This window comes from Mytilus californianus, unplaced genomic scaffold (assembly GCF_021869535.1).
Source record: "Mytilus californianus isolate M0D057914Y unplaced genomic scaffold, xbMytCali1.0.p SCAF_1, whole genome shotgun sequence".
NCBI lineage: Eukaryota > Metazoa > Mollusca > Bivalvia > Mytilida > Mytilidae > Mytilus > Mytilus californianus.
Window position 1 is genome coordinate 79,112,471 of NW_026262581.1, and position 26,267 is coordinate 79,138,737.

The 26,267-nt window shown below is 32.4% G+C and overlaps 2 protein-coding genes across 26 annotated transcripts in view; one reads left to right on the forward strand and one right to left on the reverse strand.

Moving 5' to 3' along the window:
* LOC127708199 (probable splicing factor, arginine/serine-rich 7) overlaps positions 1 to 5,207 on the forward strand; it is a 39,797-nt gene extending 34,590 nt beyond the window's left edge. For 11 of the 21 annotated variants that reach the window (XM_052213052.1, XM_052213069.1, XM_052213084.1 and 8 more), the window contains 4 exons: positions 1,401 to 1,442; positions 2,276 to 2,317; positions 3,273 to 3,341; positions 4,147 to 5,207. In XM_052213052.1, coding sequence (XP_052069012.1) covers positions 1,401 to 1,442; positions 2,276 to 2,317; positions 3,273 to 3,341; positions 4,147 to 4,402 — 409 coding nt within the window. In that variant the 3' untranslated portion in view covers positions 4,403 to 5,207. The other 10 variants (XM_052213077.1, XM_052213122.1, XM_052213150.1 and 7 more) reach the window with 4 other exon arrangements.
* Positions 5,208 to 13,930: 8,723 nt separating this feature from the next.
* Positions 13,931 to 26,267, reverse strand: part of LOC127708427 (prostaglandin E2 receptor EP4 subtype-like) — a 33,869-nt gene continuing 21,532 nt past the window's right edge. For 4 of the 5 annotated variants that reach the window (XM_052213328.1, XM_052213306.1, XM_052213314.1 and 1 more), the window contains exons 2-3: positions 18,812 to 19,666; positions 13,931 to 14,566 (exon numbers count right to left, since the gene is read on the reverse strand). In XM_052213328.1, coding sequence (XP_052069288.1) covers positions 14,006 to 14,566; positions 18,812 to 19,639 — 1,389 coding nt within the window. In that variant the 5' untranslated portion in view covers positions 19,640 to 19,666 and the 3' untranslated portion in view covers positions 13,931 to 14,005. Of the gene's footprint in view, positions 14,567 to 18,811; positions 19,667 to 22,875; positions 23,427 to 26,267 lie in introns of those variants that run through there. The other variant, XM_052213299.1, reaches the window with a different exon arrangement.

Genomic DNA, 26,267 nt, shown 5'->3' on the forward strand with positions numbered 1-26,267 from the left:
CCACTTGGCAAAGGGGGAATTAAGTGTTACCCTTGACCGTTCGTACCATTTTCATTTCCGCACTCTAACTTAAGTTTTCTGGATCCAAATTTTATGAAACTCATACACAATGCTAAGAACAAAATCAGAGTTAGAATTATGGCAGTGAGTCACTTGAAGAGATTAGGCGTCGCCAGGTAAACTCAATTTGCAACAGTAAAACTACCGATGGACGTCCGCAAAGCTTCAAATACAATACAGTTATCTCCATTCTAATGCAAAATGAACAAATCATTCAATTTTAGTCATTATTTCATTGTAAAATTTTCATCAAACGAAAATTCTGCAAAATGGTGTTATCTTCTTTGGCGCCTAAACTAGGTAACGTCACAGGTATGCTTCAGGCATCAAACGTAAACACCGGGCGTTTTCTGGCTTCTTGTCCGCCTCCAAATGTAATCAAACTTGATAAAAAGAAGATTTCTAGGTGCAAAATGTGAGGTTTTTTTTGCGTTTTATTGGAGAAACTACATGTCAATACATTCCATAATTCAAAATGTCGGCTTCCTTAGTTACAGACAGGGAGATAGAGAATTTTACACTTATTGTCATCCAATCAAAACCATTGATACAAAATAATTGCATTAGAATTGCTGTTCTAGTGTTATGCCTCATTATAACTTGGAAAATTGCAAATTTTTCATTTCCGCACTCTAAAGTTTGCCTCATGCAAGTTTTATGAAGCTCATACACAATGCTAAGAACCAAAACTTGCAGTCAGAGATCAAAATTTGGGCAGTGAGTCACTTACTGTTCTATAGTTATGCCCTTTATAACTTGGAAAATTGCTATTTTTATTGTTTCCATACTTAAGTTTGCCTCATTTAAAGTTTATGAAACTCATACACAATGCTAAGCACAATGCTCAGATTTTTCGTGACTGACATCAAATGCTCTTAAAAAGTATTTTCACTTGTTATAAGCAAGCTGGAGCAGGGGCATTTGTGTCCTCAGACACATTTTTCTTTTATTTATTTATCATTCAAGAGTTATGACCCTGTACTATCATATATTTTGTTTTTATGTGATAGTCTTGTCTAACTCCCTTTAGAATGTGGAAGAGAAGCTTATTAATTTGGTCTTTCTATTTTAGCGCAATGTTTGTTTGTTTTGTTTATTACAGATTTTCAACACATGAGCCAAATCAAATAGAAATACACCATGTTAACAAAATGATACTAAAAAATACTCAGATCTGTTGTGTTGATAATGAGAAATCATTTTCTGAATTCCAACAGATTTTTACTTTCTTCAAATCAAATCTAATTTGTAATCTCATTTTACTACCTGGTTTGGCTCATATTTACATATGTTATTTCATGTTTCTATTGAAATGCTATTGTTTTTACTTTTTACTGTAGTGTACCAAAAGACAAACACAAAAGTGATAAGTCAGCAGAAAGGTAACATACTTAGAACTTTAAGTTCTGTTACCCTGCTTACAGTTTTTCATTGGTGGTGGCTTTCTTCAGTTATACCCCACATCAGTTTATTGATATGAAAAGAAAGGAAAATGTTTTCCACCAAGGAAAGGTCACTGAATTATATCCATGTTTAAGCAGCATATACACATTTTGTTTCATTTCAGGATTTTTTTTGGCGTGATGAATTTGAAGATTTGCATTTTTTGACTGATCCTCAAATACTAGTTTATTTTTGGGTTTGAATTTGGAAAGATCTTTTGGTCTTGAGTTTGGTTTTAGCTGATCTGTAATTTATTTTTATAGTGCAAGAGTTATAGCCCTTATCTTTCAGAAATTCTTCTAATAATGTTGATATACTTTTATTATAAATGTTTGAGGGAACTTTGTCAGATCTAAATCATCCCCTTATTCTCTTTTCATTTTGGGGTCGGAAAGATCTTTTGAAACTCAACCCTTTTCTCTTTTAACATTATACTTTGATATATTCCAAATTATGACATGTATGTTTAAAGTAACAGAAAGGTATTACTTTTAAATAAGAAAGACAGTGATTAATTTTGTCATTCTTATTTTATAAAATATTCTGTGTTGGACTTTTTTATTTAAGATTTTTAAACATAAACCAAATTGAAAAAAAAATACACCAAATTTACAAACTAAAACTAAAATATACTCTGATTAGTTTTGATAAAGAGCAAGCTTTTTCTGTGTCCCGGCAGATTTTTACTATTTCATAAATCAACCTGGTTTGGCTCATTCGTAATAATCATATTTTATGACATGGTTCTATGAACTGCTATTTTTTACTGTAGTGTACCAAAAGACAAACACAAAAGTGATAAGTCTGCAGAAAGGTAACTTACTTAGAACTTTAAGTTCTGTTACCCTGCTTACAGTTTTATGGTTGGTGATAGTTTCCTTCACCTTTACCCCTCGTTAGTTTTAAGATTTGAAAAGAAAGGAAGTTTGATGTCGACACTGATGGGTTTACAGTTTTATCCATGTTTCAGCAACAGTTACATGTATTAGCTTTTGTTTCATGTTTATGTTTTGCCTGACGAATTTTAAGAGTAACAATGGAGTACTGTCAGCTTCCAACAGCTTTTTCTGTATACATAACCTTACCACACAACTCGTACTTCATTTGAATTTGGTTTTCATTGAATCCTTTCACAAACACAAAGTAATTTAGTAAATTAGTAAGGAAACATGCTTGTCTTGAAACTTTTAGTGTTTTAAATTTACCTTGCCATTCTCAAACTGAGTAGGGGGTATAAATTGCAAGGATAATTACTCCTCCATGGTTAGATGAATTTCAATGAAACTTTACACCTTGGTAGTTTACCATGTCAAGATGTACATGAAGATTGATATGATATGTTTTATGATTAATTTTTAATGAATTATAATTTATTGATGGTTCTTCAATGGAGTGGAGGTTTCTTGGCAATAATCTGTGTAACACAAATAAAGCATATCAAAAGCTAGTCTATTGCAGACTATTGCACTTAGCAACACCAAGGCAAAACACATAACAAGGAATTTACATGAACTTTGCAAAAAAAGAAATATTGATGAAATTTAATCTATAAAAAACAAGAGGAAAGCATATCAAATCTTAAATATAACAACTGTATAGTCAGTATTTTGTCAAAATATGTCTATCTTGGTAGTTGCAACAATTTACACAAGGTCATGTAAAGGCATCAGTGGCTTTTTCATAAGACAAAAATTTAACTTATAACTTGAAAGTTTTGTAAAAAATCATGATGATTTCTAAGTTCAAAGTGAGTTTTTCTGTGTTTTCAGTAGACGGAGTTACAAAAAATCGAGAAGGAGCAGAAGCAGGTCAAGGAAGAGGTCACGATCACGTAGCAGGTACATTTTAAATCCATAACCAATTATGTATAAGCAATACAGATCTCTGGTTGAAAAGATGTTGAACTTTCCACACAAAATTCTAAAGAAAAAAATACATTATCTAGTTGAAAAAGGCAAAGAAGTTAATACACAGAAGCCAAAAATAGATCTGTAGTCTTAACTAATGAAGTTTGTAAGGGGATATATTATAGGGCACTGTACAGCCTCCAACAATGAGCAAAACCCATACCATATAAAGCCCAGGCATGAAAAAATGCAAAACAGTACAAAAGAGAAAACCGATTGCTTGATATATGTTAAAAACAAATATGGCAGACAGCAACTAGTGACCACCACTGAATTATGGGCTCCTGACTTAGGACAAGCACACACAGAATGTTGCAATCTTAAATATGTTTTTGGCAGATCAACTCTCCCCCTGAACTGGAACAGTGGTGTAGCACCACAACATCAGAACAAACTATAAAAATCACTTGGAAAGGACTTCACCCATCAGATCAGCATTAAGCACACAAAAAAAAAACTTACAAAAAGACAGAAAAAAAAATTAACCAATCTTAGATTCTTCTCAGTTACTGAAAGCTATTTCAAAGCCAACTCCAACACATCCAATGGATTTAGTGTAAATACATTGTAAACAGTTATGAGATCTTTTTTTAGTTTGATTAGCCGTCAAGAGGACCAGGGGATTAGTTATCATTTATGACAGCAACATTTCTTCAGTTATAAAAGTTTGCTATGTCTAAAATAAACCTACACCTTACAATTTCTGTTATTGTCATTTATTTTTTTTATTTTTTAGGGGTAAAAGAGAGAGAGACAAAAAAAGGGATAGAAGTAGGGATAGAGATCGTGAAAAGAAGAAGAAACATCGAGACCGATCCAGCAGAGAAAGAGAAGAGAAAACAAAAGAAACAAAAGTTATAAGAAATTATGATGAAGAAGAAAAATTACAAGAAGATTATAACAGTGAAAATGATTCACTTCGGCCGGCAGAAACATCCCTCCCTCCAGACGATATTAATCTGCAATCAGTTGACATGGATATGAGTGATTGACAAGTTGATTTTTGATTTCATATCTGTCATATCATGCCTCACATTTGCTTCATATTGATTCTGTAAGATACAATTAAAGTTTTAAATTGTGCAGATAAACATGTAAAATATGTTTCAATATTTTATATATTTGTTGTTCAACTAATGTAATTTTGACTGAAAGACCCTTACATATGTTGTATTTCTTAAAACATCTGATTGGATTGTTCTAATGATCATATGGAAGGGATTTTCATGCAATAGTTATAGATTTTATGGAGCTTTGGTAATGCATTATGCCATTTTCTGTTTGTTGCTATTGGTGGAAGTTTTGAAAATTCATTATGGTTAATACAAAATTTCTTCAAAGTAAAAGTAAAAACCCACTGTGTTATAAATTACTAATAAAAAAGAAATCGAATCTATGCAATGGTTTAATAACACTAAAAATATCTCCTATGTAAACACTAACCACTCAATTCAAATTTCAGAGTTAGAGGAAAATCACCTAGATTATTTATTTAACTAGGATCTGGTTTTATGTAAAGAGAACTGCACAGTTGTGGATTAAGGTTTGAGCATAGAGGTCATATACTCCCCTTTTGATCGAAAAAATAATCAAATTTACCATAAAATCTCTTTTTACCAGCCATTACAGACATCTACACCTCCCTTTCACAAACCTGCTGCAGAACATAGTCATTTTTTTAAATGTTTCAGGTGCCTTAAGCTATTAATGTAGTGGATTCTGATTGTTAAGCTTTTTCTGTGAACAGCATTTTATATGTTATAAAGAAAACATTAGAAATAAACAAGTACAAAATAATATTATCTTGAATTTTCACTGTGTAATGCCCACTTTAGTTTGAAGTCGATAAGGCAAAACCAATTTGAATTTAGTTCTTTCTATTTATAAAGACAAAAAAGGGATATATGCCAAAGAGACAGCACCCAAAAGACACAATTAAGACATTTGATCTTCAACAATATACCAGTGTTTATCGCTGTTTTCTTAAATTTTGCTTTGATCTTGACTTTTTGTGTGATAATTTTCCATCTTGAGCGACTTGACTGATAATAGTTTTTCTCAGTTGAGTAGAGTAAAAAAATGATGACGTCATATGTCATCTTGCCTAGGAAAATAGCGATAAGCAGATTATCGATGGTCTTTCAACTTTAGATAGTTTTTATCTACATCTCATCTCAGGCCTATCACCCTTGGATGAGATTGTTGCCAAGAATTTCCCTCTCCTTTTCAAAACCATAAATAATCTATAAGTATGGAATATGTTAAAACCTTTAAATCATTCAAGTGTTAAAAAATATTAAATAAAGAAATGACATCAATGTCAAATTCCTTAGAGGAAAAAAATCATACTGACATTATAAAAGACTTACCACTAATTAGGGTAGACATAAAAATGTGGTGGGGTTTATTTAGTTGTTTCAGCACTTACCATTACTTTTTACTTCAAATATGAACTGTTCTTTATATAGGTCCAAAGAATAGTGTAACACAAATGTCATGGTTCATTGATCATGGTTTAGTTTTTATACCCATACTGAGTGAATATTAAAATAAGGAGATGTGGTATGTATAGTGATAATGGTATCTATTCATAGTTCTGTTTTGTTTCGCTTACTTTGTTGTTTTACAGACTCTGATGACTGCAAGAAATTTTAAAGCAACTAAGCTTGGGAATCTATTTAGGAACATATTTGAGAAAAAATTAATATCAAAGATTGCAGAATTGTTTTTGTGAACCTACCCCAAAATCTTTTTTTTTTCTTCCTGAATGGGAAAAAAAAACTTTGTTTATCATTTATGAAATATTTCATAGGAAAAAATGGTGCTACTAAATAGGAGTTTTGTCTAGCTGTTTATGAAAATGTTCCAAGAAACCTGAATCACTCATCAGGATTACTTTGGTTGAAAAAACACAACACAAGATGCTTAGTACTTTAACAATAAGTCAAAGTAGGGCATTGGTTTGCCATTAAATGATACTTGCCACTTTAAAACAAAAAATCTAAGAAAAATTTCTAAATTTCATGGGCCATAAATTTGAAAACAAAAATAGTTTAGGACAAGCACATACAGAATGTTGCAATCTTTGGTAAACTTGATACAATTTGAGAATTCGGTCAGCAACCTTTCTACAAAGTTTCTTTCCTGGAGTTTAATTGGGAACTATGTGTCACCAATACTTCTATAAAATTGAGAATGGAAATGGGGAATATGTCAAAGAGACAACAACCCGACCAAAGAGCAGACAACAGCCGAAGGCCACTAATGGGTCTTCAACGCAGCGAGAAAATCCCGCACAGGGAGGTGGTCCTCAGCTGGCCCTAAATAAAAGTGTGTACTAGTTCAGTGAAAATGGACGTCACACTAAACTCCAAAACATATACTGTGGATTCATTTATTTTCGTGGGTATCAATTTTCGTGGATTGAGGAACACTTGCATTTTCGTGGATATTTGATTTCGTGGTTTTGCCAATCTCTGCATACAAAGCCAAATTAACATTTGTAATTCGTTGAACATTTGAATTCGTGGTTCACCTGTACCCACGAAACCCACGAAAATTGGTATCCAACGAATAATAATGAATCCACAGTAAATGAACTAAAATTAAAAAACATACAAGACTAACAAAGGCCAGAGTCTCCTGACTTGGGACAGGTGCAAAAATGAAGCGGGGTTAAACATGTTTTGTGAGATCTCAACCCTCCCCCTATACCTCTAGCCAATGTAGAATAAAGAAACACATAGCAAAACACACAGTAAAACTCAGTTTAAAAGAAGTCTGAGTCCGTTGTCAGAAAAGGTAACAAAAGAAACTAAGCAAAATGACAATGATACATAAATGAACAAAGGACTACTAGCAGTTACTGACATGCCAGCTCCAGACCTCAATTAAACTGATTGAAAGATTATGTCTTCATCATATGAAAATCAAGTACAATCCCTCCCGTTAGGGTTTAGTATCATACCATCATAAAATATATGAGAAGAACATAACCCGTATCATTCCAACAGCTGGTTTTAGAATAAATGTGTTTATTTCCGATGAAAAGACCCTATGAGTGAATCAATATTAATACCAAAATATGCAATCCTTAATGACTTGACAATAGTATCGTAACTATATCCTTTCCGAATAAGTCTGTTTAAAGGTTTTGTTAGCTTTTGAGGTGAATGCCAACATTTTTGTAAAGAATATTACCATAAAATATTGGATTTGAAATACCTGAACGTATAAGATGCCTGCATGTTGATTTATATTTACGAATGATGTCCTTGTACCGATGATAAAATTTAGTAAATGTTTTGACTAGTTTGTGATATCGAAAAACCCTGGTGTAATAATTTTTCAGTAATACAGAGATTTCTTTCGTTGAAATCAAATACGTTGTTACATACACGAGTGAATCGAACAAGTTAAGATATATAAACACCATAAGATGGCGACAAGGGAATGTCACCATCTAAAAATGGATAATTAACAATAGGAAATGAAAAATCATCTCTTTTATCATAAATTTTGGTATTAAGCTTCCCGTTAAAGATAAAGATATCAAGATCCAGGAAAGGGCAGTGTTCATTGTTAGTATTAGCTTTATTTAAAGTCAGTTCGGCAGGATAAATCTATGTTTGCCATTAGATCAACTTGAAATAAGAAAAGCTTGTAGACAGTTTCCCAGTCATCATTCCTATAAAATATCAAAACAACTGGCCTTGTAGTTTCAGAGAGGAATATTAGTGTTTTTTATTTGCCATTCAAATCCCAAACATGATGAAAATGTAATTTCTAAATGGGTTGCAAAGGAAACTATGCAGTAACAATGCCACCATACCCTTGTCTGTACGTCCCACAGTTGGTTTCCGTTCTCTTACTTTAGTTTGCCTCTACCAAATGTTATGAAACTTATACACAATGCTTATTACAACAAAACACAGATCAAGTTTGAATTTTGGTGGCGTCACTTTAACCGTTCTAGAATTATGCCCCTTTACAAATGGAAAAATTGCTGAATTTTTCATTTCCGTTCTCTAACTTTAGTTTGCCTCAACCAAATGTTATGAAACTTATACACAATGCTTATTACCACAAAATACAGATCAACTTTGAATTTTTGTGGTATCACTTTAACCGTTCTAGAGTCATGCCCCTTTACAAATGGAAAAATTGCAGAATTTTTCGTTTCCGTTCCCTTACTTAAGTTTGCCTCAATTAAATGTTATGAAACTTAAACACAATGCTTATTACCACAAAACTCAGATCAAGTACAAATTTGGGTTACGTCACTTTTACCATTCTTCAGTTATGTCTCTTTATAACTTTATATGCAAGTGGGGGCATCATTTGTGTCCCATGGACACATTTCCCATTTGTTTTATTTTACTCTGTAATTATTTATTGTTGGCTTTGTACCAGCTCTTGTTCTGTTTATGGCATTGCTGTATGAAATTTACTCCTAATTACAGCCACTGATAGTAGAGAGTATAGGATTGCATCAGTAAGTTGAGTACTTTTGAACTTACTTTCAGTAATTGTGAACATTCCTTGATGTGGTATTGTTTGTTATTGTTTTGCTTGTATACTTTTGTTATTATTTGCCATTAGGGAAAAAGTCATATTTTGAATGAATGGTGGACTCCTCCTAGTCATTTCTTGGTGTAGACACTTATAGATAATGATGCACAAAATATCACAATTGTATGATAGGCTTGAGGGATAGGATTGTCAGTATGGAATTTGTGTACATCTTGTGAGCTGTAGATAAAATGGATAGACACATTTATTAAAGTATTTATTGTACCGAGAGTTGCAATGACATTTATGACAAAAAATTCATAGAATGAAAAATAAATGCACATTAATTTTAGAGGATAAATGTGAATTTTTCAACATATTTCAGATTCTTTGTCAATAAGTAGCTATGCACAATCCAGCTTCACATGGCTTTAAATGTCTACGGGAAAATGTCTATCAAAACTGAATGAAGAATACAGATTTTTGTACACTGGAAGGTTTTGCTTTCAAATTAAAATCCTAAATTAAGTTATAACATGGAAATTCCAACAGATTCATCAAATCAGAGTGAAATACACAAGCAAGGATTACAGTAAATAAATTGGAATCAAAATTGCTTTCAATTTGAAATATAAGTTATAGCATGGAAATTCCAACAGAATTATCAAGTCAGAGTGTAATGCACAAGCAAGGATTACAGTAAATAAGTCAGGATTAAAACAGGACTTCCATTTCAAAATTGAGATACATGGGAATTGAAACATGAATGACACCTTTAAGTACTGCATTTTTTAAAAAGAACTTGAAGTTGAAGAAATTAAACTATGAACACCTATATATTTCGCCTACTTTGCAGCAAAACATGCAGCAATTTGATGGACTACCATAATTATCACTACATAATCAACATTATCTATCAATATTTTTGTATCAGATGTTGTATTACATTTGAAAAGAATTACCATGACAAACTGCTGTGTCATGTTTTGCCTCCCTCCAAAAAAAAAAAAACAACACACACATACATACACACAAATAAAATACACAAACTTAAACTTATATTCCAATGGATGCTCCAGATGATGACTGTCGAAGATCTGCTGAATTTGAAAAAATCTTGTCATTACACTATTTTGTTAATTAAAAGAAGTTTAAATACTTTAATTGATTTATTAATAATATATTTATACAAGATCGTGTCCCTTTGTTTTGTTTATGACGTTGCTGTATGAAATCTACTCATCTACAGCCAGGATAGTAGAGTGTAGAGTGGCATAATTTCATATCATCAATCAGGTTAGGTACAATGCTATAAAAATAAGAAGATGTGGTATGATTGCCAATGAGACAATTATCCATAAAAGTTCAAATGAAGTGGATGTCAGCAATTATAGGCAACTGTACGGTCTTCAACGATGAGGAAAACCTATACAGTATAGTCGGCTGTAAAAGGCCCCGACATGAAAATTATGAAACAATTCAATTGGGAAAACTAACGACCTAATTTATAACCAAAAAAAATTACGAAAAACAAATATGACAGATATGAACCAACGACAACCACTGAACTACAGGCTCCTAACTTGGGACAGGCACATAAAGAATGTGGCGGGGTTAAACATGTTTATGAGCACTCAACCCTCCCCTAACCTGGGACATTGGTGTTGCAGCACAACATAAGAACAAACTATAAAAATCAGTTGAAAAGGGCTTAACTCATCGGATCGACACAAAGCTTTCAATAACTGCAAGCATTTTTGTGGTTTATGAATTATAATACAAGTATATTATAGACGAAGTTACTTTTCATGTAAATATTTAGTGTAAGATCTTTAATGTCCCACTGATAGATATAAAAAAAAAAATTGGACGATTGAGATATAAAATAACTAGTTTACCTCTGCCACATGTTCAAATGCCAAGGTCAGGAAACGTGTCAGTGGTTGATTTTTTTTATATAAATCTTTATGTATCTTTATGTTTATGTCATGTGAGTACTTTGGTGTTGATGGGAGATTATTTTCCAGTCTATTAAAGGGCCATTAGCTGTGGAATTCATGTTCATCGATTTGACTCAAATTCTCATATTTGATTTATAACACACTTAAACGTATATCCAATTTTTAAAAAGTCTAAACTAAACAATTTACAATGCATGGGATCAATAATATGTATCAGCATTTTGTGTGTATTTTAGTCCAAACACCATCTAAATAACCATCGAGGTGACCTCCGAAGACTGCCGACGGTCATATAACCCGATATAAACATAAGTATAGATATAAATAGATAGCGAACTCGGTCAATTGGATTTTTCTAGGTCTGTTTGATTTCATATTGTAGGTTAAAAATATATGTTAATCATCGTTTTTACCTGTATAAGAATGAGTTTTTGTGGATCAGTCAATCAAATGGTTTACCCTTGTTTCACTTTCATTGTTGACATTCTTTTCCTTTTAATAACTGAACACGCCTAATTCATGCGTAACCCGTCTATAGCTATAGGGTTAAGTTGAAGGTCACATGAATACAGATTAAATGAGGTCGAATTATTGTCTTGCAAGTGAATAATTCATCAGCGATGTTTCTTAGCTTATTTTGACAAAATTGAACCAAACTGGCTTCTAAAAGCGAATTATTATTTCACTATTTCACTTTCATTAATGATTGAACAAAAACAATCATATTTTTTTTTTTTTTATATCTCGTAGCTAATGCCCCTTTAAATTTATTCACAATTTTTTATACTAGGGGGCGATTTCGAGCATGACATATTGTAGACTATATTGTTGACCTCTAAATGACTTTTGTTTTATGTCGTTTGGGTTGATGTCATATTGACGTTTACCCTACTTAAAATTTTTACTCAATTGTATTCCATATGTTTGATGTCGAGTCTTAAAGGGAAGGGAGGGAGTCACTGTATACATTTAGACTTTTGCTTGATACAAATGTACATAACCGGCAAGATCTCTTGTGATTCTTTACACTATATACATGTATAAAAAAGCTAGGTTATATATTTTTTGTGAAATCAAATCGTCGTAACATACTATACATGTACAACACATAAGATCATCATGCCAATGATGCATTGTGTAGGACTTACTATTTCAGTAAGAAGACAGAAAATAAACACTTTATTGATTAACATGCATTCGTCGAAACTTAACCAGAAACGAACAACACCAACGATGATGAACATGATTATGTGATATTTTTTTTTTAAGTGGGAAGAAAAATGAAATAAACTATAAATGACTAGTTAAACGATTTAAAACATAAAAGATAAAATTATAAATAGAACTAAAATGAAAACATTTAACATATTTATAATTCGATTCCACCCACTATTTTGTTGTGTATATTAGTTCCCCACCCAGTTACTTGCACTTTATACGTAATTGATTGACAGTTAGTGTAAATCATGAATCAAATCTGTTTATACGGACATATACTTCAAGTAAAAGTGGTTTTATCATATTAATAAAGGAATGATTTTGAATGTGACAGTGATCCTTCCTGGCTCCTATCCTGTCTGTTGGGAATTCACATGGTTATCTAGATTTTTTTTAATCAGAAGTTGCATTTATCAAAAGATAAATTTCCGCTTTAAGCTACCCTAATCCGTTTCCAATATACTACTTTTATTAAAAGCCGTATATTACAAACAGAAAATCCTTTGATCCCATTATTTAGGTAGAGAAGTATTGCAGTAAATCAACCACCTTAAAACACAACTGACTTGATAATGACCCTGTATCGTAGCCATCATGACATGCGTGTTGAATTTGCTCCATTTATTATACGTTTGCTTCACCAAGTATTTATAAAATACGTCCTTGGCTTCACGAAATACTTAATGACGATCTAACATGTGGGGATATTTGCAAATTAGTGATACTGGGAAATTCATGGGATTCATCATTGAGTTTGAGCAGGTTGCCGATTTCAGTTTGGTTGATGTTGGTTTTTCGTGCAAGCGTTCGGTCGCAGTAGGGTTCATGTCATTTTCTATATGCAGGTTGACGGTTTTTAATCAGAAGAGGCCGTGTTTTGTCTTACGCCTTCAGTCGGTTTCAGCTAGGTTAATTTTTTTGGGGTTTTTGTCCAAGCTCTCGGTCTCGATAAGGTTCAATGTTGATTTTGTATGAAGGATGTCGGGTTCTGAAGGGTTCGTGTTGGATGTTTTGTGCAGACTGTTGGTTTCATTTGGTTGTATGTTGGTTTTTGCATGCAGGTTGTCGGTTTCTGTAAAGTTCAGGTTAAGTTTTTTTTGTAGACTCTCGGTTTCAGTATGTTGTTTGTGTATGCAGGATGTCGGTTTATGTAGGGTTTATGTTGTTATGAAGGCTGTTGCTTGTTGGTCACTCCAGTTTATGCAGTACTGCGATTTTTTCACCACAAATCAACTGTTGGGTCTTTGGACTCGCTGGCTCGCTTCAGTTTCGACAGATTAAGTTTTTAATAACGTTAAAAGGTAATTTAACTGCATGCAGTCTCTCGCAGACCAATTTCCTTTCCGCACACATGTTTTTTTTTTTGGCTTTAGAAAAGAAATACAATGAAAATAAAGTATATACCCGGCATAATTTTTCGCAATCCGCTCCTTTTAAGCTTTATGGACTGAAAAATAGAAATTAAAAAAAAACTGTTCGCAAGATCTAAATTTACTTGGTATTACTTTTACAAATAATGAAAGAAATTTTGGTTTTATTATTTATGTATATGAATTAACCATTAAATCAATGTTGGCAAGTGAAAGAGGAATTTATGTCGCTGGGTTGTTGTCTAATTGAAGAATACTCCACATCCTCTTTTAAATATGTATACTTATGGACCAGATGTTAACTGTATATAACATTTAAATTCATGGCAAAAAATAACACCACAACTTCCAGCTAGGTGACCAGGAGGTGTTCCTACAGACCGTTTTCTACATGTATTACCATTTTTACCAAACACATAAAATTTCAAACATAAAATAGAGCTTACGAAAAGACTTGTAATGAAAACATAACATAATTTTATTTTGATTGATTCATATGAGAAGTAGATTGTCAAGTGCTGCCTACAAGACTGATTCATAAAAACGTCTGAGAGAAGACGGCTGGGGAACTGTTTAATCGCTTCATCCTCCTCAACTGAATATTCTTTCCATTTTGACATATATCTGATTGAATGATGCCATTCATATTACGATCACTTACTTCTTTAACGTTGGAATGTTGTTCATTATGAGTTTCTTCAGGAGTTTCATTACCTACGGATAATGATCTCAAAAACGGTGGATGAGGTTCAAGATTATCCTGAATTAATTTTGATGTACTTGTCATACTGTCATCGCTTTCACTAACATTGTCATTGACAGGATGATCACAAACGACTCGGATTTCTAAAGAGGCATCAAATTGTGACGTATTACAGTCATTTTTCTTGCTAATAACGTATGGTGGAATTTGTTCCTTGATATTTTCTTTGCACAGAAATCGTTTTATATGTTTTGAAATTTTTATTAAACTTGAATGTCGGAGCAGAATATATAACCAAGGATCCAAAATCTGATTTATACCTGCCATCAGCACACCAAGCAAGTCAATGGCGTTATTTCTTCGCGGGACTATCTGGTTTACTAAAACGTTGATCTGAAAATTAAAAAAAATATACAATTAATAAAAAGTGATCGATATTTTTTTTATTCAGGAAAAGAATACAGGAAGCTTGAGGTAAAATACAAACTCTATATATATATATATCAGTAACGGAAACGAAATATTGCTCAACCCACGCGGTGATGCATTTTATATATATATAATAAGATACTTTGAAATGATTTTTCAAAATCTTAAACCATTACTGCAAATTAGACAATTGACATTGACGGTTTCTCATCTTTTTACTCTCTCGGATGGGAATATTGTCAAATAGCATGACTCTTTTTCAAAATAAGAACATATTACAGTAATATATCTAATGACAAATATATCTAGTTTGTTTTTTTTTACAAAATGAATACATTCATTGTATACAAATTGCTAAGTTCCATGTTATTAAATTGCTGTTATAGTCCCCTTTTCAAAGGATTCCAAGCTATTATAAATTCATCGCATATTTTAGCTTTTCGCTTTTTTTTTCCATATCACAAATTTCAATATCCTATTCTGGGACTAAATTTTATCACATTTTACTGTACATATTAAGTAATCGCATTGTTAAAAACTTTGCATCTGTACTTGGATATTGGTGTACTTATTCTATGTTACACCTAACATCACAGAGAGGTCAGCATCCTGTTTAAGGAGAAGGTCCGGTATGGGCTAATTTTGGCCTAAAATTTGAAGTACATCTGATGAAAGATTTTTAACATTTTTTTAAACACTTAAGTGTCTACTTCAGTCGATTCAATTAGTTTATGTTAAAGATTTGAATTGGTTTGGTCATTAATATATCAAATATGCCCAAAACATCACTTTTCAGGTTTTTTTTGTCTAAAATGGCCGCATTCGTGTTCAGTCTCAACCTTTATATATGTTATGTATTATCATCAAATACAACATATATTTAAATATCAAGACTGAACACAAGTGCGGCCACTTCCATTTTAGACAAAAACCGTTTAAAAATTAGCACAATTGATAAAATTGTGAAGATTTCAGTAATTTTGCATGAAGTTCCTGATGCATGTGCATTGTATTGTCAGAAACAGCCCATGTTTATGTAACAAAATTATTTTACTTTCCAATAAATAGCTAAAAGTTAACATTTTTAACAAATTTTTAAAACGCAAGATTTTGGGGCCAAAAATGGATCTTACCGCCTACTCCTTTTCAACTACAAATATTGTTGTTCTACGTGTAAGGTTCTTACAACTGTTCATATTATGTAAATAGTCCTATTAGCTGTTTCTTGAGTATTAAAAATGACATGGAGGTCTTGAATGAGCTTCGTTTCTCAGAGGATCAGTTTCTCTTCTTTGACAGTTATGATTTTTCTACTCTGTATACGACTATACCACATAATCTTATGATTGACTAACCATGCATTTTTTTCTAACTTATAACTGGTCTTTCATTTAAGTTGGAGTTATATATTTTTTCCAGTTGTTGAACTTCCATTTGTAAGCAAAGTTATGATATAGGATCTATTATCAAATCAGATTGGACGTAAGATCTGTTATTTATTGTGATTATTGTTATTATATGTGAATTGCAATGAGATTCCTGTTTGAATAAGTATAGTCATTTTGGAATTATCCGTTCTTACCAGCCTAGCTGAAGTCCATACAACATAGGATGAAATTCAAGTAAGACATTTAAATCAGATTGGATCTGTTTTGCATTCAGCTCAAGGTAGAAAAATGTTATATCTGAACTTTTTGAGTGCGTACTTCATGTCTAAAAGTCAAGTATTGATTTTATGATTAACATAGCAACAAAAACAAAAATAATAATTTAGTTTTTTTGTAAACACTCAAGGATAAATGCCGAAAAGCCATTTATTTTTTTGTTTAAAAATATATATGATCGTTAGGGAGATAACGTATGCCACCAAGTGACTTGCACTCCGATGATGACCTAACAAAACACCACTCGAAGGTAATTTTTAGAATACATGCAGATATTTAGGCGACATATGCACATAGAGGAATTTGTTTGCTTTATGTAAACTATATCATTCTTTGATACAAAGTTATTTTTCCTTTTTTTTTCCAACTATGTCCGATCAGATGAGAACGTTAGACATATGATTTCTCGTATCGGTTGAGTGTCAAACTCTCTTGAACGTTTATAAAGAACCCTTGCAGAAACTCTCAGGCAGAATATCAATCTCTAATCAACGAACCCTAATTTTTCCAGTGGCAGTCCAAATTTTCCATCCCACATCCCGATCGTCCTACCTGTCAGAACCTACTTATTGTAGATTTGTTAATTTGATCTCGTTTCGAATATGCATGACATATTTGTCACTGGACACAAAACAAGCAATAATCAATCAATGAATTGAAAATGTGGGAATTCAGTTGACGACTCTGACGATGACGATGACGATGAAGCAAGTACATTGAGTACATTATAAATACAAAAAATACAAATATATCATATTTGTTTTCTTACTTTTGTCGTTATAAAAACCACCTTTTTTATTGGGTAATTATTAATTGCAAAATCTTGAGCTCGCACCTGTATATTTTGCGCTAATTGCTATTCAAATGTCCTTCGAGTTTAATACATGCATGTATGAGTAACTAGATCAACCCGACAACTTTTAAGTAGCATTCAATAATATCACCCTTAACAAACACTATTTGTTTAATTAGTTGAAAATAACTGTTATGTTGTTTTTTTGTATACCTATCGGCATAACATCTCTTTTATCAACTACATCTCTTTTTTATTTGGAATACGATGTTTATTATTTATCAGTGTACTTGTAAGTTTTGTGTTACACAGGTATTTAATTTTGTTTATTGACTATGGTTTACAAAATGTTTCCTATAGTATCAAATTTTATGGTTTCGCACCGTCAGCTCAGAAAAAAATGTAATGAATATCTGGACATCAAATTCGATTAATTTCATTAATATTAATTGATTCTCGTGTTGCGTATGAATTCGAGATTGGTTATCATACGATAAATGTTAAATCGATTCGTATTTCTCAAATAAAGGTGAAATTAAACTGAAAATTAAAAAATCCTTGGTACAAGCTGGATTTTGGAGTGGTGGTTATCATAGAAATTATGTCAGGAATGCGCATTTATACTTCTAAATTGAAACCAAATGCATTCTTATGAAAATGACTAAAGTGACACCCAAATATATTTTCCAGCACTGATAAGTTTTCTCTAGTGATGTAATTTCGTAAATGTGAAACACCACACTAATGAGTACTTATAATCTAAAAAAGACAACCCATGCTGCAGAATTTAACCATACGTAAACCTACACCTCCGTTTCCAAAAATATATGGAATTGACATGGGTTACTTAATTTAATCAATGCAAAAAACAATTTAAAGCTCTGTCTTAAATTTGCTTTTTATAATCTTCACAAAAAAATATTATGATTTGAACCGTTTATTTCTGATGGTGGGTATATATCCGGCTGGTACTTCACTGGGAACATCTCAGTTTTACTAATTATTGAATTTCAGGTATAATTGCAACACTGGCTCACCAGATAAGCCCAAAATACAGCTAAGAATATGTATATACACAGTTGATCGTAAGGATATGCACAGTTCAACCAAGAGAAGCAAACATACAAAATGTAAAAGTAGCCGTAACACTTTCATGAGCTGTGGACGCTTGTCTATAAAAAATATAATGCAGATCTCTAGAGAGACGTCTCTTTCGATCAACTTCTACTGTATTGGCGTCAAATCAAATTTCCTTTTATCATGTTGTCAATCCAGATTTGGATCTTATATCTATAAAATCTTTGACTTTGACTATGCTGTCAACACATAGGTTGAGAGTTAGAACCCCACTCGTGTCAAGGTAGTTTGACTCCGATCTTATTTGACTGCTTGTTTTCCTGTCGAAGGTCGAGGTATTCCAGCATCCTCCACCAAAAAAAAACCAAACGAATAGGTGCCATGATATAGTTATGTGTACTGAAAGTGGCGTTAAACACCAACAATCAATCTATCAATCCTTTCACACTGGAGTAGAGGCCTGGGGCAATTTTAACCCCCCTCCCATTTTTTTACAACATTTTTTTTGCAAATGAAAAAAATATGACAGAGGACACTGACTAACTCTAAATATATCAGTCATTAAAAGTTTTTTTTTCTTTTTTGCTTGCTTCTTTCACACTTTCAGAAGTTTGCCCCCTTTTCAGTCTACACCTACGCCACTGTTTTATCGTGCATACAAGTGTGTATACTTACATTAATAGGAAGCCAACAGACAGTAAACACGAGTGTTATAGCACACAGGAAGATCACCAAGCTTCTTTCTATCTCTCTTTTAATGGAAGTTTTAGATCGTCTGGCTCCGTGTCGTCTGTCAATGGATGGCGAATTTTGTACTAGTCTTTTTTGTCTCATTTGAAGCAGAGTCACTACCACAACAATATTACAACACAGGTTTACAATAATCACAAGAATATTAAAAATTGCAAAAGTGTAAGCATATCCAATATCGGTATTACTCTCCCTGTGGTAATTCAGAAAACACCAAGATCCTGGAAATTGTTTCTCGTAACTCCCGAAGCCTAACAATGGCAACGAACAAAAACAAATAACAAACAACCACAGTCCACCAACCACGAATGCAGCTTTCTTCTTTGTCACTGTTCTTTTGTAGAAATATGTGAATCGCAAAGCCAGTACACGTTCTAAGGACATGGTACAAACTAACAATGGTGTCACAACTCCGAAAAATATCATCACAAAAGCATGGTAGAAGCATAATGGCTTGCCTCCTACCCATTTTAAATTATTAGCATATACTAAGATTGCTATCGGACTAGTTAAACATATGCCAAGCAAATCAGTACATGCTAGTCCTGCCAAAAGAGTATAAAACACTGTCTTCTTAGCTTCATTAGATGACGTGTATAAGACAACAAGTGCTAGTATATTTCCCACAATTCCTGTTGTCATCATAAGGGTAGGGGTGAGAATAGACAGATCCTTAGAGGTGGTACAGTTTGCACATAAGGTTCCTAAGTCTGTTCGATCTGTCATGTTAATTGTTGTCAAATTTAGCGCCATCTTTCAAATCGTCTTTGATGACTGGACCTAAAATTCAAAATGTAAAAATAAATTCGATTTCATGTTTTAGGTTTAACGAAAATGACTGACAGATCACGTAAACGTTAAATACCTTTATCAATAATATCAACAAGATTTAAAAAACGAAGGAAAAAAATATAACAAAAACATGCACTAGAATGCTTTTTCTCGCCGCATTAGAGTAATAAAAATACTGATCTAGCGATTATTTTAATTCAGAATATACTATTTGGGCCTATTTATTTAGTATAAAGACCAACTGTTCAAATTGAAAACGTTAAAAGGAAAGTCATATATCTATTTTTTGTAATTTTCAGACGAATATATGGAATGAATCATACTTCATACAGATAAAAAGAAACAAAAAATATAAACACATAAATACAGATATAAATTACACATAGATATTCAAGGCCTTGCAAGACATTCGAAGGTCATATCTTTTAGTCATGAATATGAAAGAACTTTTACACTGAACTGAACTTCGTCCGTTTTCTCGGTCGTTTTCTCTGGCTTATATTAAAGTAGAACACTTTGTTTAACATTGTTTACAAATTTAACCTAATAATATGTTCCATTAGATGAAGAGGATGCCGTTTTATCTTAAATTAAGATTCCATGCTATTTTAAAGCTCAGAAAGTATACATATATTTTCATACAAAATATGCTTACATTATCTATGTTAAACTTTATGTGCTTACCATGTTCAAATGGTTAGGCGGGAATACATAAACTGAAACTGATGCTTAACTTTCTAATTATATCAAAATAATCCATTTCAGTATATAACAACGATTGAACAATCACACCAACACATTTTTTTCATATGAAAAAGGACAATAAACTGCAATATTTGTCATGATTGACGTCAGAAATGTTACAGAAGAGTAAAATAACATTGTGTAGTACACCATTCCTCTTCAAACCTAACGGCAATTCAAACATTATTATAACACGATTTGTCATTAATCAAAATTATCAAACACTTGACAGGAGAAATAAGAGAGTTTGTATTATATTGGAAATTTTATTTACTAACATTGTTCAGCCAATCTCTGGTCACTCCAGTGACTAACAATGACTCCTTTATATTTACAGATAAGGACAATACAATCAGAAATGGACCCTAACAGCGACATCTGGCAAAATCATTTGAAATATTTTATGAAAGTCACCGCGACCTTAATTAGTATTTCAGTGTCTTTGAGTTATTGTTACTCGTTAAAGTAGTTCATTAAAAATCTCAATTTCGACAGCTTACATTTTGAAGAAAACATAAGTAGCTGCTTTAATTCATACATGAATTCTGAAATTAACTCTCTAAATCAAAGTTATAATGCCCTCAAATAACTTAAAACCGTTATTAACGGTTATCATAATCTGACAATTTTAATAATTGTAAAATCATTACTTAATGCATTCATGATGGAAACTGAAACTCCTCGTTATAAAGATGATCTATAATGATAACATTATCCGGTGAATTATTTACTGTCTCTCACTGCACTGAAGAACTTGTCAATATAGTTCTTCGTTTGCATTACAGGAAAACCTTGTCACATTACAAAAAAGTATGACAAAAATATCGGATATTTGTTGACGAACAATATGTCGCACAACTAAATATCCTAACATAAAAAATAAAGAGATGCAGTTGATTGACAAAATAGAAACATAATGCATTGGGAAGAAAAAAGGACACAGATGTAAACATCTATAGATCAACATTGAGCAAAACATAGTATAGTATAGTAAGCTATACAAAGCTTCAAATAGCAAAATGTGAAACAATTCAAAAGAGAAAACCAGTAGCCTTGGGTATACTAAAACAATAAACGAAAACAGTTATTATTATAGCAAATAGCAACCAACGACAACCACTGGATTATAGGGATAGGCACAAATAAAAAATGTTGCGGAGTTAAACATGTTTGTGTGAGCTAAACACTCCCCTAAACCCCTAAATCTGAGACAGTGATGCAGAACACGACATAAAAAAAACTGTAATTATAAGTTGGATCATTAGATCGATACTATAGGCACAAGAACGAATAACAAAACACATAAAGAACCGATTTAAGAGTACACATAATTACTGAAAGCTAGTTTTATCGTTTTAATACGATAATAAAGTAAAATCTCTGAAGATTGAAAACTCCAAGGGATATATTTTTTATCTTATTTCTCTCCGGGGGTTTCAATTTCGCCAGTTATCACAAAGAAGTAGAAACTAAACATACACATTCTCTGTCATAAATTTAAACTTGAAGTCAGCTCACACATTTGAATTAGGTAAATTCATAGTGGACTTACAAAGAGCTACTGTGGATTCATTATTATTCGTGGGATATTAATTTTCGTGGATTTCGTGGTTAAAGGCGATCCAACGAAATACAAATTTTCTATAGGCTTGTATGCAGACTTTGGCAAAACCACGAAATCAAATATCCACAAAAATTAAATCGGTACCCACGAAAATTAATGTGCAATTAACTGAAATTATTTGGGTTCTTTTTGACCTTAGATCTTATAGTATGGGAACTGGGAAAGGTTTTCATCATAACGATACCCCTCCCCTGGTTCTTATTTGTAAGTTACCAAAAAATACGTCATACTTTTTTTCTAGGATACAGACCAAATGGGGTCGTTTAGTAGAGTCAGATGAGTTTTTTTTCAATTGCTGTCGTTATATTTGTAACTAAAAGATCGCGACAGCCATTGACAGTAAAACCTTATCCGGCTCTACTAAAGGACATCCCTTTTCCCAGACATAAGCTATTATTCAGTGAAGTTTTAAAGAATGATCTTTGTTTACTTAGATAGTTTTTTTTATCATTAAGAATCTATCAATGTTATTTTAATTTCAATAAAAAAAAATGCTACATCCTCTTGACACATAAAAATTAAAACTGTCGTGAAATAATCGAAAAAGATTTAAAACGTTTTCCGTCTTAAACAGAGCGTATACACTGTAGCAATTTGAAATAAATATTCGTAGCATTTTAATGGATTAACAATTACAAACGAAAAATAATAGAAAATTTGAGATCCTACTGTACCTATCAGGTTGCTCCAATTTTTCAACTATAAAACCCATTTTCTATATTCCATGTACCCCACAAGAACACACGTTGGTCATCATTTTTTCGTTACTATTAAAACTCAGATAAAAAAGGCGTATAATGGTTGTTTTAGTAAAAGTATTTCAACGTACCTTGCTTGAGTAAATCCAACAAAAATAACTCCGTTACAAATTAACTTTTTATCGTTATGTTATTTGCCTATCAATTTTGACGATCAAGTGATAACCATATGATGTTATGTTGACTGAAATTGATTTTCCATCACGTCGAAAGTTTTCTGTTTATATTCCCTTTCATACAAACATCTGTAAAAAGCTTTTGATGAAAAAGTCTCCACACTTAGTTTGAATGACTACTTAATACATAAATTATAATTTACCACAAATTTCCGTGTTATCAAAGTATCTACACAACTATCACTTCTCTTTTCAACTTGTTATAGGTCATATGATTTATTTCTTTTACATTAATGATTAAATTAAACTTATATTTGTCTATCAATTATGATGGGATTTGACTTTGATTACAAATCGCATCCGAACTCCTCAATTTGCCAAAAAAAATCACGAATGCTGGTATACGATGGAATGTATAAATTAATAATCCCCTCATGGTAATGAAATGACCAGTCGCAATTAAACCACTGCGAGAAACTAAAGGCTCCCCTCAACTAGGAAGTATCGCTGTCCTGACATAACTTGTGTTTCAATAAATCCCATTGAATTAGATGAAATGCATTACATAATGATAAATCATTGAATGAAATAAAATGCATTATATAATCATTGAACAATGAAATAAGATCAATTATGTAATTTTTGAATTGAATAAGACTCTTTTTTATATTAAATCATTGATTTGAATAAGATCCATTATGTACTCATTAAATTTGATGTAATCCATATTAAACGCGTACAGAGATTTGAAGAAGAAAGAAAGTGGTGCGCACATCTATTTTTACAAGAAGAAAGAAAGTGATGCGCACATCCATTTGTACAAAAAGAAAGATGTACACAGCTATTTGTACAAGAAGAAAGAAAGTGATGCTCACAGCAATTTGTACAAGAAGAAAGAAAGTGATGCTCACAGCTATTCGTACAAGAAGAAAGAAAGTGATTCTCACAGCTATTTGTACAAGAAGAAAGAAAGTGATGCTCACAGCTATTCGTACAAGAAGAAAGAAAGTGATGCGCACAGCTATTTGTACAAGAAGAAAGAAAGTGATGCACAAAACTATTTGTTCAAGAAGAAAGAAAGTGATGCACACATCTTTTTGTACAAGAAGAAAGAAATTGATGCACACAGCCATTTGTACAAAAAGAAAGTGATGCGCACAGCTATTTGTACAAGAAGAGTGAAAGTGGTGCACACATCTTTTTGTACAAAAAGAAAGTTATGTGCACAGCTACTTTCACAAGAAGAAAGACAGTGATGCTCACAGCTATTTATACAAGAAAAAAGAAAGTGATGCACACAGCTATTTGTACAAGAAGAAAGTGATGCGCACAGCTATTTGTACACGAAGAAAGTTATGTGTACAACTAATTGTACAAGAAGAAAGAAGTGATGCGCACAGCTATTTGTACTAGAAGAAAGTTATGTGCACAGCTAATTGTACAAGAAGAAAGAAAGTGAGGCACACAGCTATTTGTACAAGAAGAAAGAAAGTGATTCTCACAGCTATTTGTACAAGAAGAAAGAAAGTGATGGGCACAGCTATTTGTAAAAAAAGAAAGGGATGCCCACAGCTATTTGTACAAGAAGAAAGGGATGCGCACAGCTTTTTGCACAAGAAAAGGGATGCGCACAGCTATTTGTACAAGAAGAGTGAAAGTGATGCACACAGCTATTTATACTAGAAGAAAGAAAGTGATGCACACATCTATTTGTACAAGAAGAAAAAGTGACGCACACATATTTTTGTACGAGAAGAAAGAAAGTGATGCACGCATCTATTTGTACAAAAAGAAAGTGATGCGCACAGCTATTTGTACAAAAAGAAAGTGATGCGCACAGATAATTGTACAAGAAGAAAGAAATTGATGCGCACAGCTATTTGTACAAGAAGAAAGAAATTGATGCGCACAGCTATTTTACGAAGAAACAAAACAATGAGCACATTGGTTTCTATGAAGAAACACTGAAACGAGTACTGTGAGAGATAAAATGAACATCCTGCTGATATTCTCGCAACCAACGAACACTTTAAAAAAAAAACGAAATAAAGCGGCGAATTATTTTGCTTGACCTGAAATTTCAATAAGTGACAAGAAAGATTACTTTTCATATCCAATGATTCATTCTCTTTTTTTATGCCAAAATGTCTGCACCTGCATACATAGTCAAGACATATGCATTTCCCAAATGATTTGCTTTGATAGTGTCTGTGATATGACAACGTCAATATATATAAGAAGATGTGGTATGAGCTAGAGCCAATGAGACAACTATCCATCCAAGTCACTATGTGTCAAGACTTCAATGTCGAATTCACTGATCAATGATTTTTATTCTAATAACATTAACATTCTGGTAGCTTAACTTATTGGAATATTCCCTTTATTTGTTCTTTCATATGTTTCATTTTACTTTAATCGATTTTATATCTTACATTATTTGTCGGCCACAAAGATCATAACAGTTTTGGATTGCATGACGAATTGATATCAACATGGACAACAATACAGTCTGAATATATCTTGATAACAGAAATTGATAATGTCTTTTGACAATCAGAAAAAGTTCCTAAGCTCTCAGTCAGTAACTGTAATCAATGCTTTGATCTACTAACCTTTCAATTTGAGATCACCTGACCCAAAGGGCCAGTGTGAGCTATTTTTCATCATTTGTAGTAGATCGTCGGTCGTCGTCGTTAACTTTGACAAAAATTTCTCCTCTGAAGTACGGTGCCAAATGCAATATAAATTGGCCACAAACATCTTAAGAATGTTTAATTTCAAAAATTATGTCAGATGATCCCGCCGACCAAAAAGATACATGCCGCTATGGTTAAAAACTAAAAAAAAATAGGGATATAAATCAAGCATTATTTAATATTTTTTCCAATCTGTTACAGAAATAGATAGAGAAAATCTACAAAGCAAAAATAATCAGAAAACCAAGGTCTACCTACTATCCTTTTTTTTTAAGCCAAAATCACTGATCAGAAGTCTCCTCCAAACATTTTCGGCAAACTTAGACATATAAGACGTCATAAATAGCCCAAAACGCCAAACGACTCCTGAAAGGAGTACATGCCCGTTAAATGAACATTTTTACCAATTTTTGAGTTTGAAAAAAAGCACAAATGATCACCTAGACAAGATCTACAACATGTGAAAAATCAATAGATGATTCCACTATAGAACTTTATTATTCCGTATGTTTTTTGCTTTTATCGTGAAAACTATTATATACAGAGAGAAACTTGAAAAAGTAAAATCATTATCAGCATGAGCAGATCTACAATTAAGTCCACATGGTCGAAATCGTTTGTCGACGCCTTATTGGAGTTGTCGCCTTT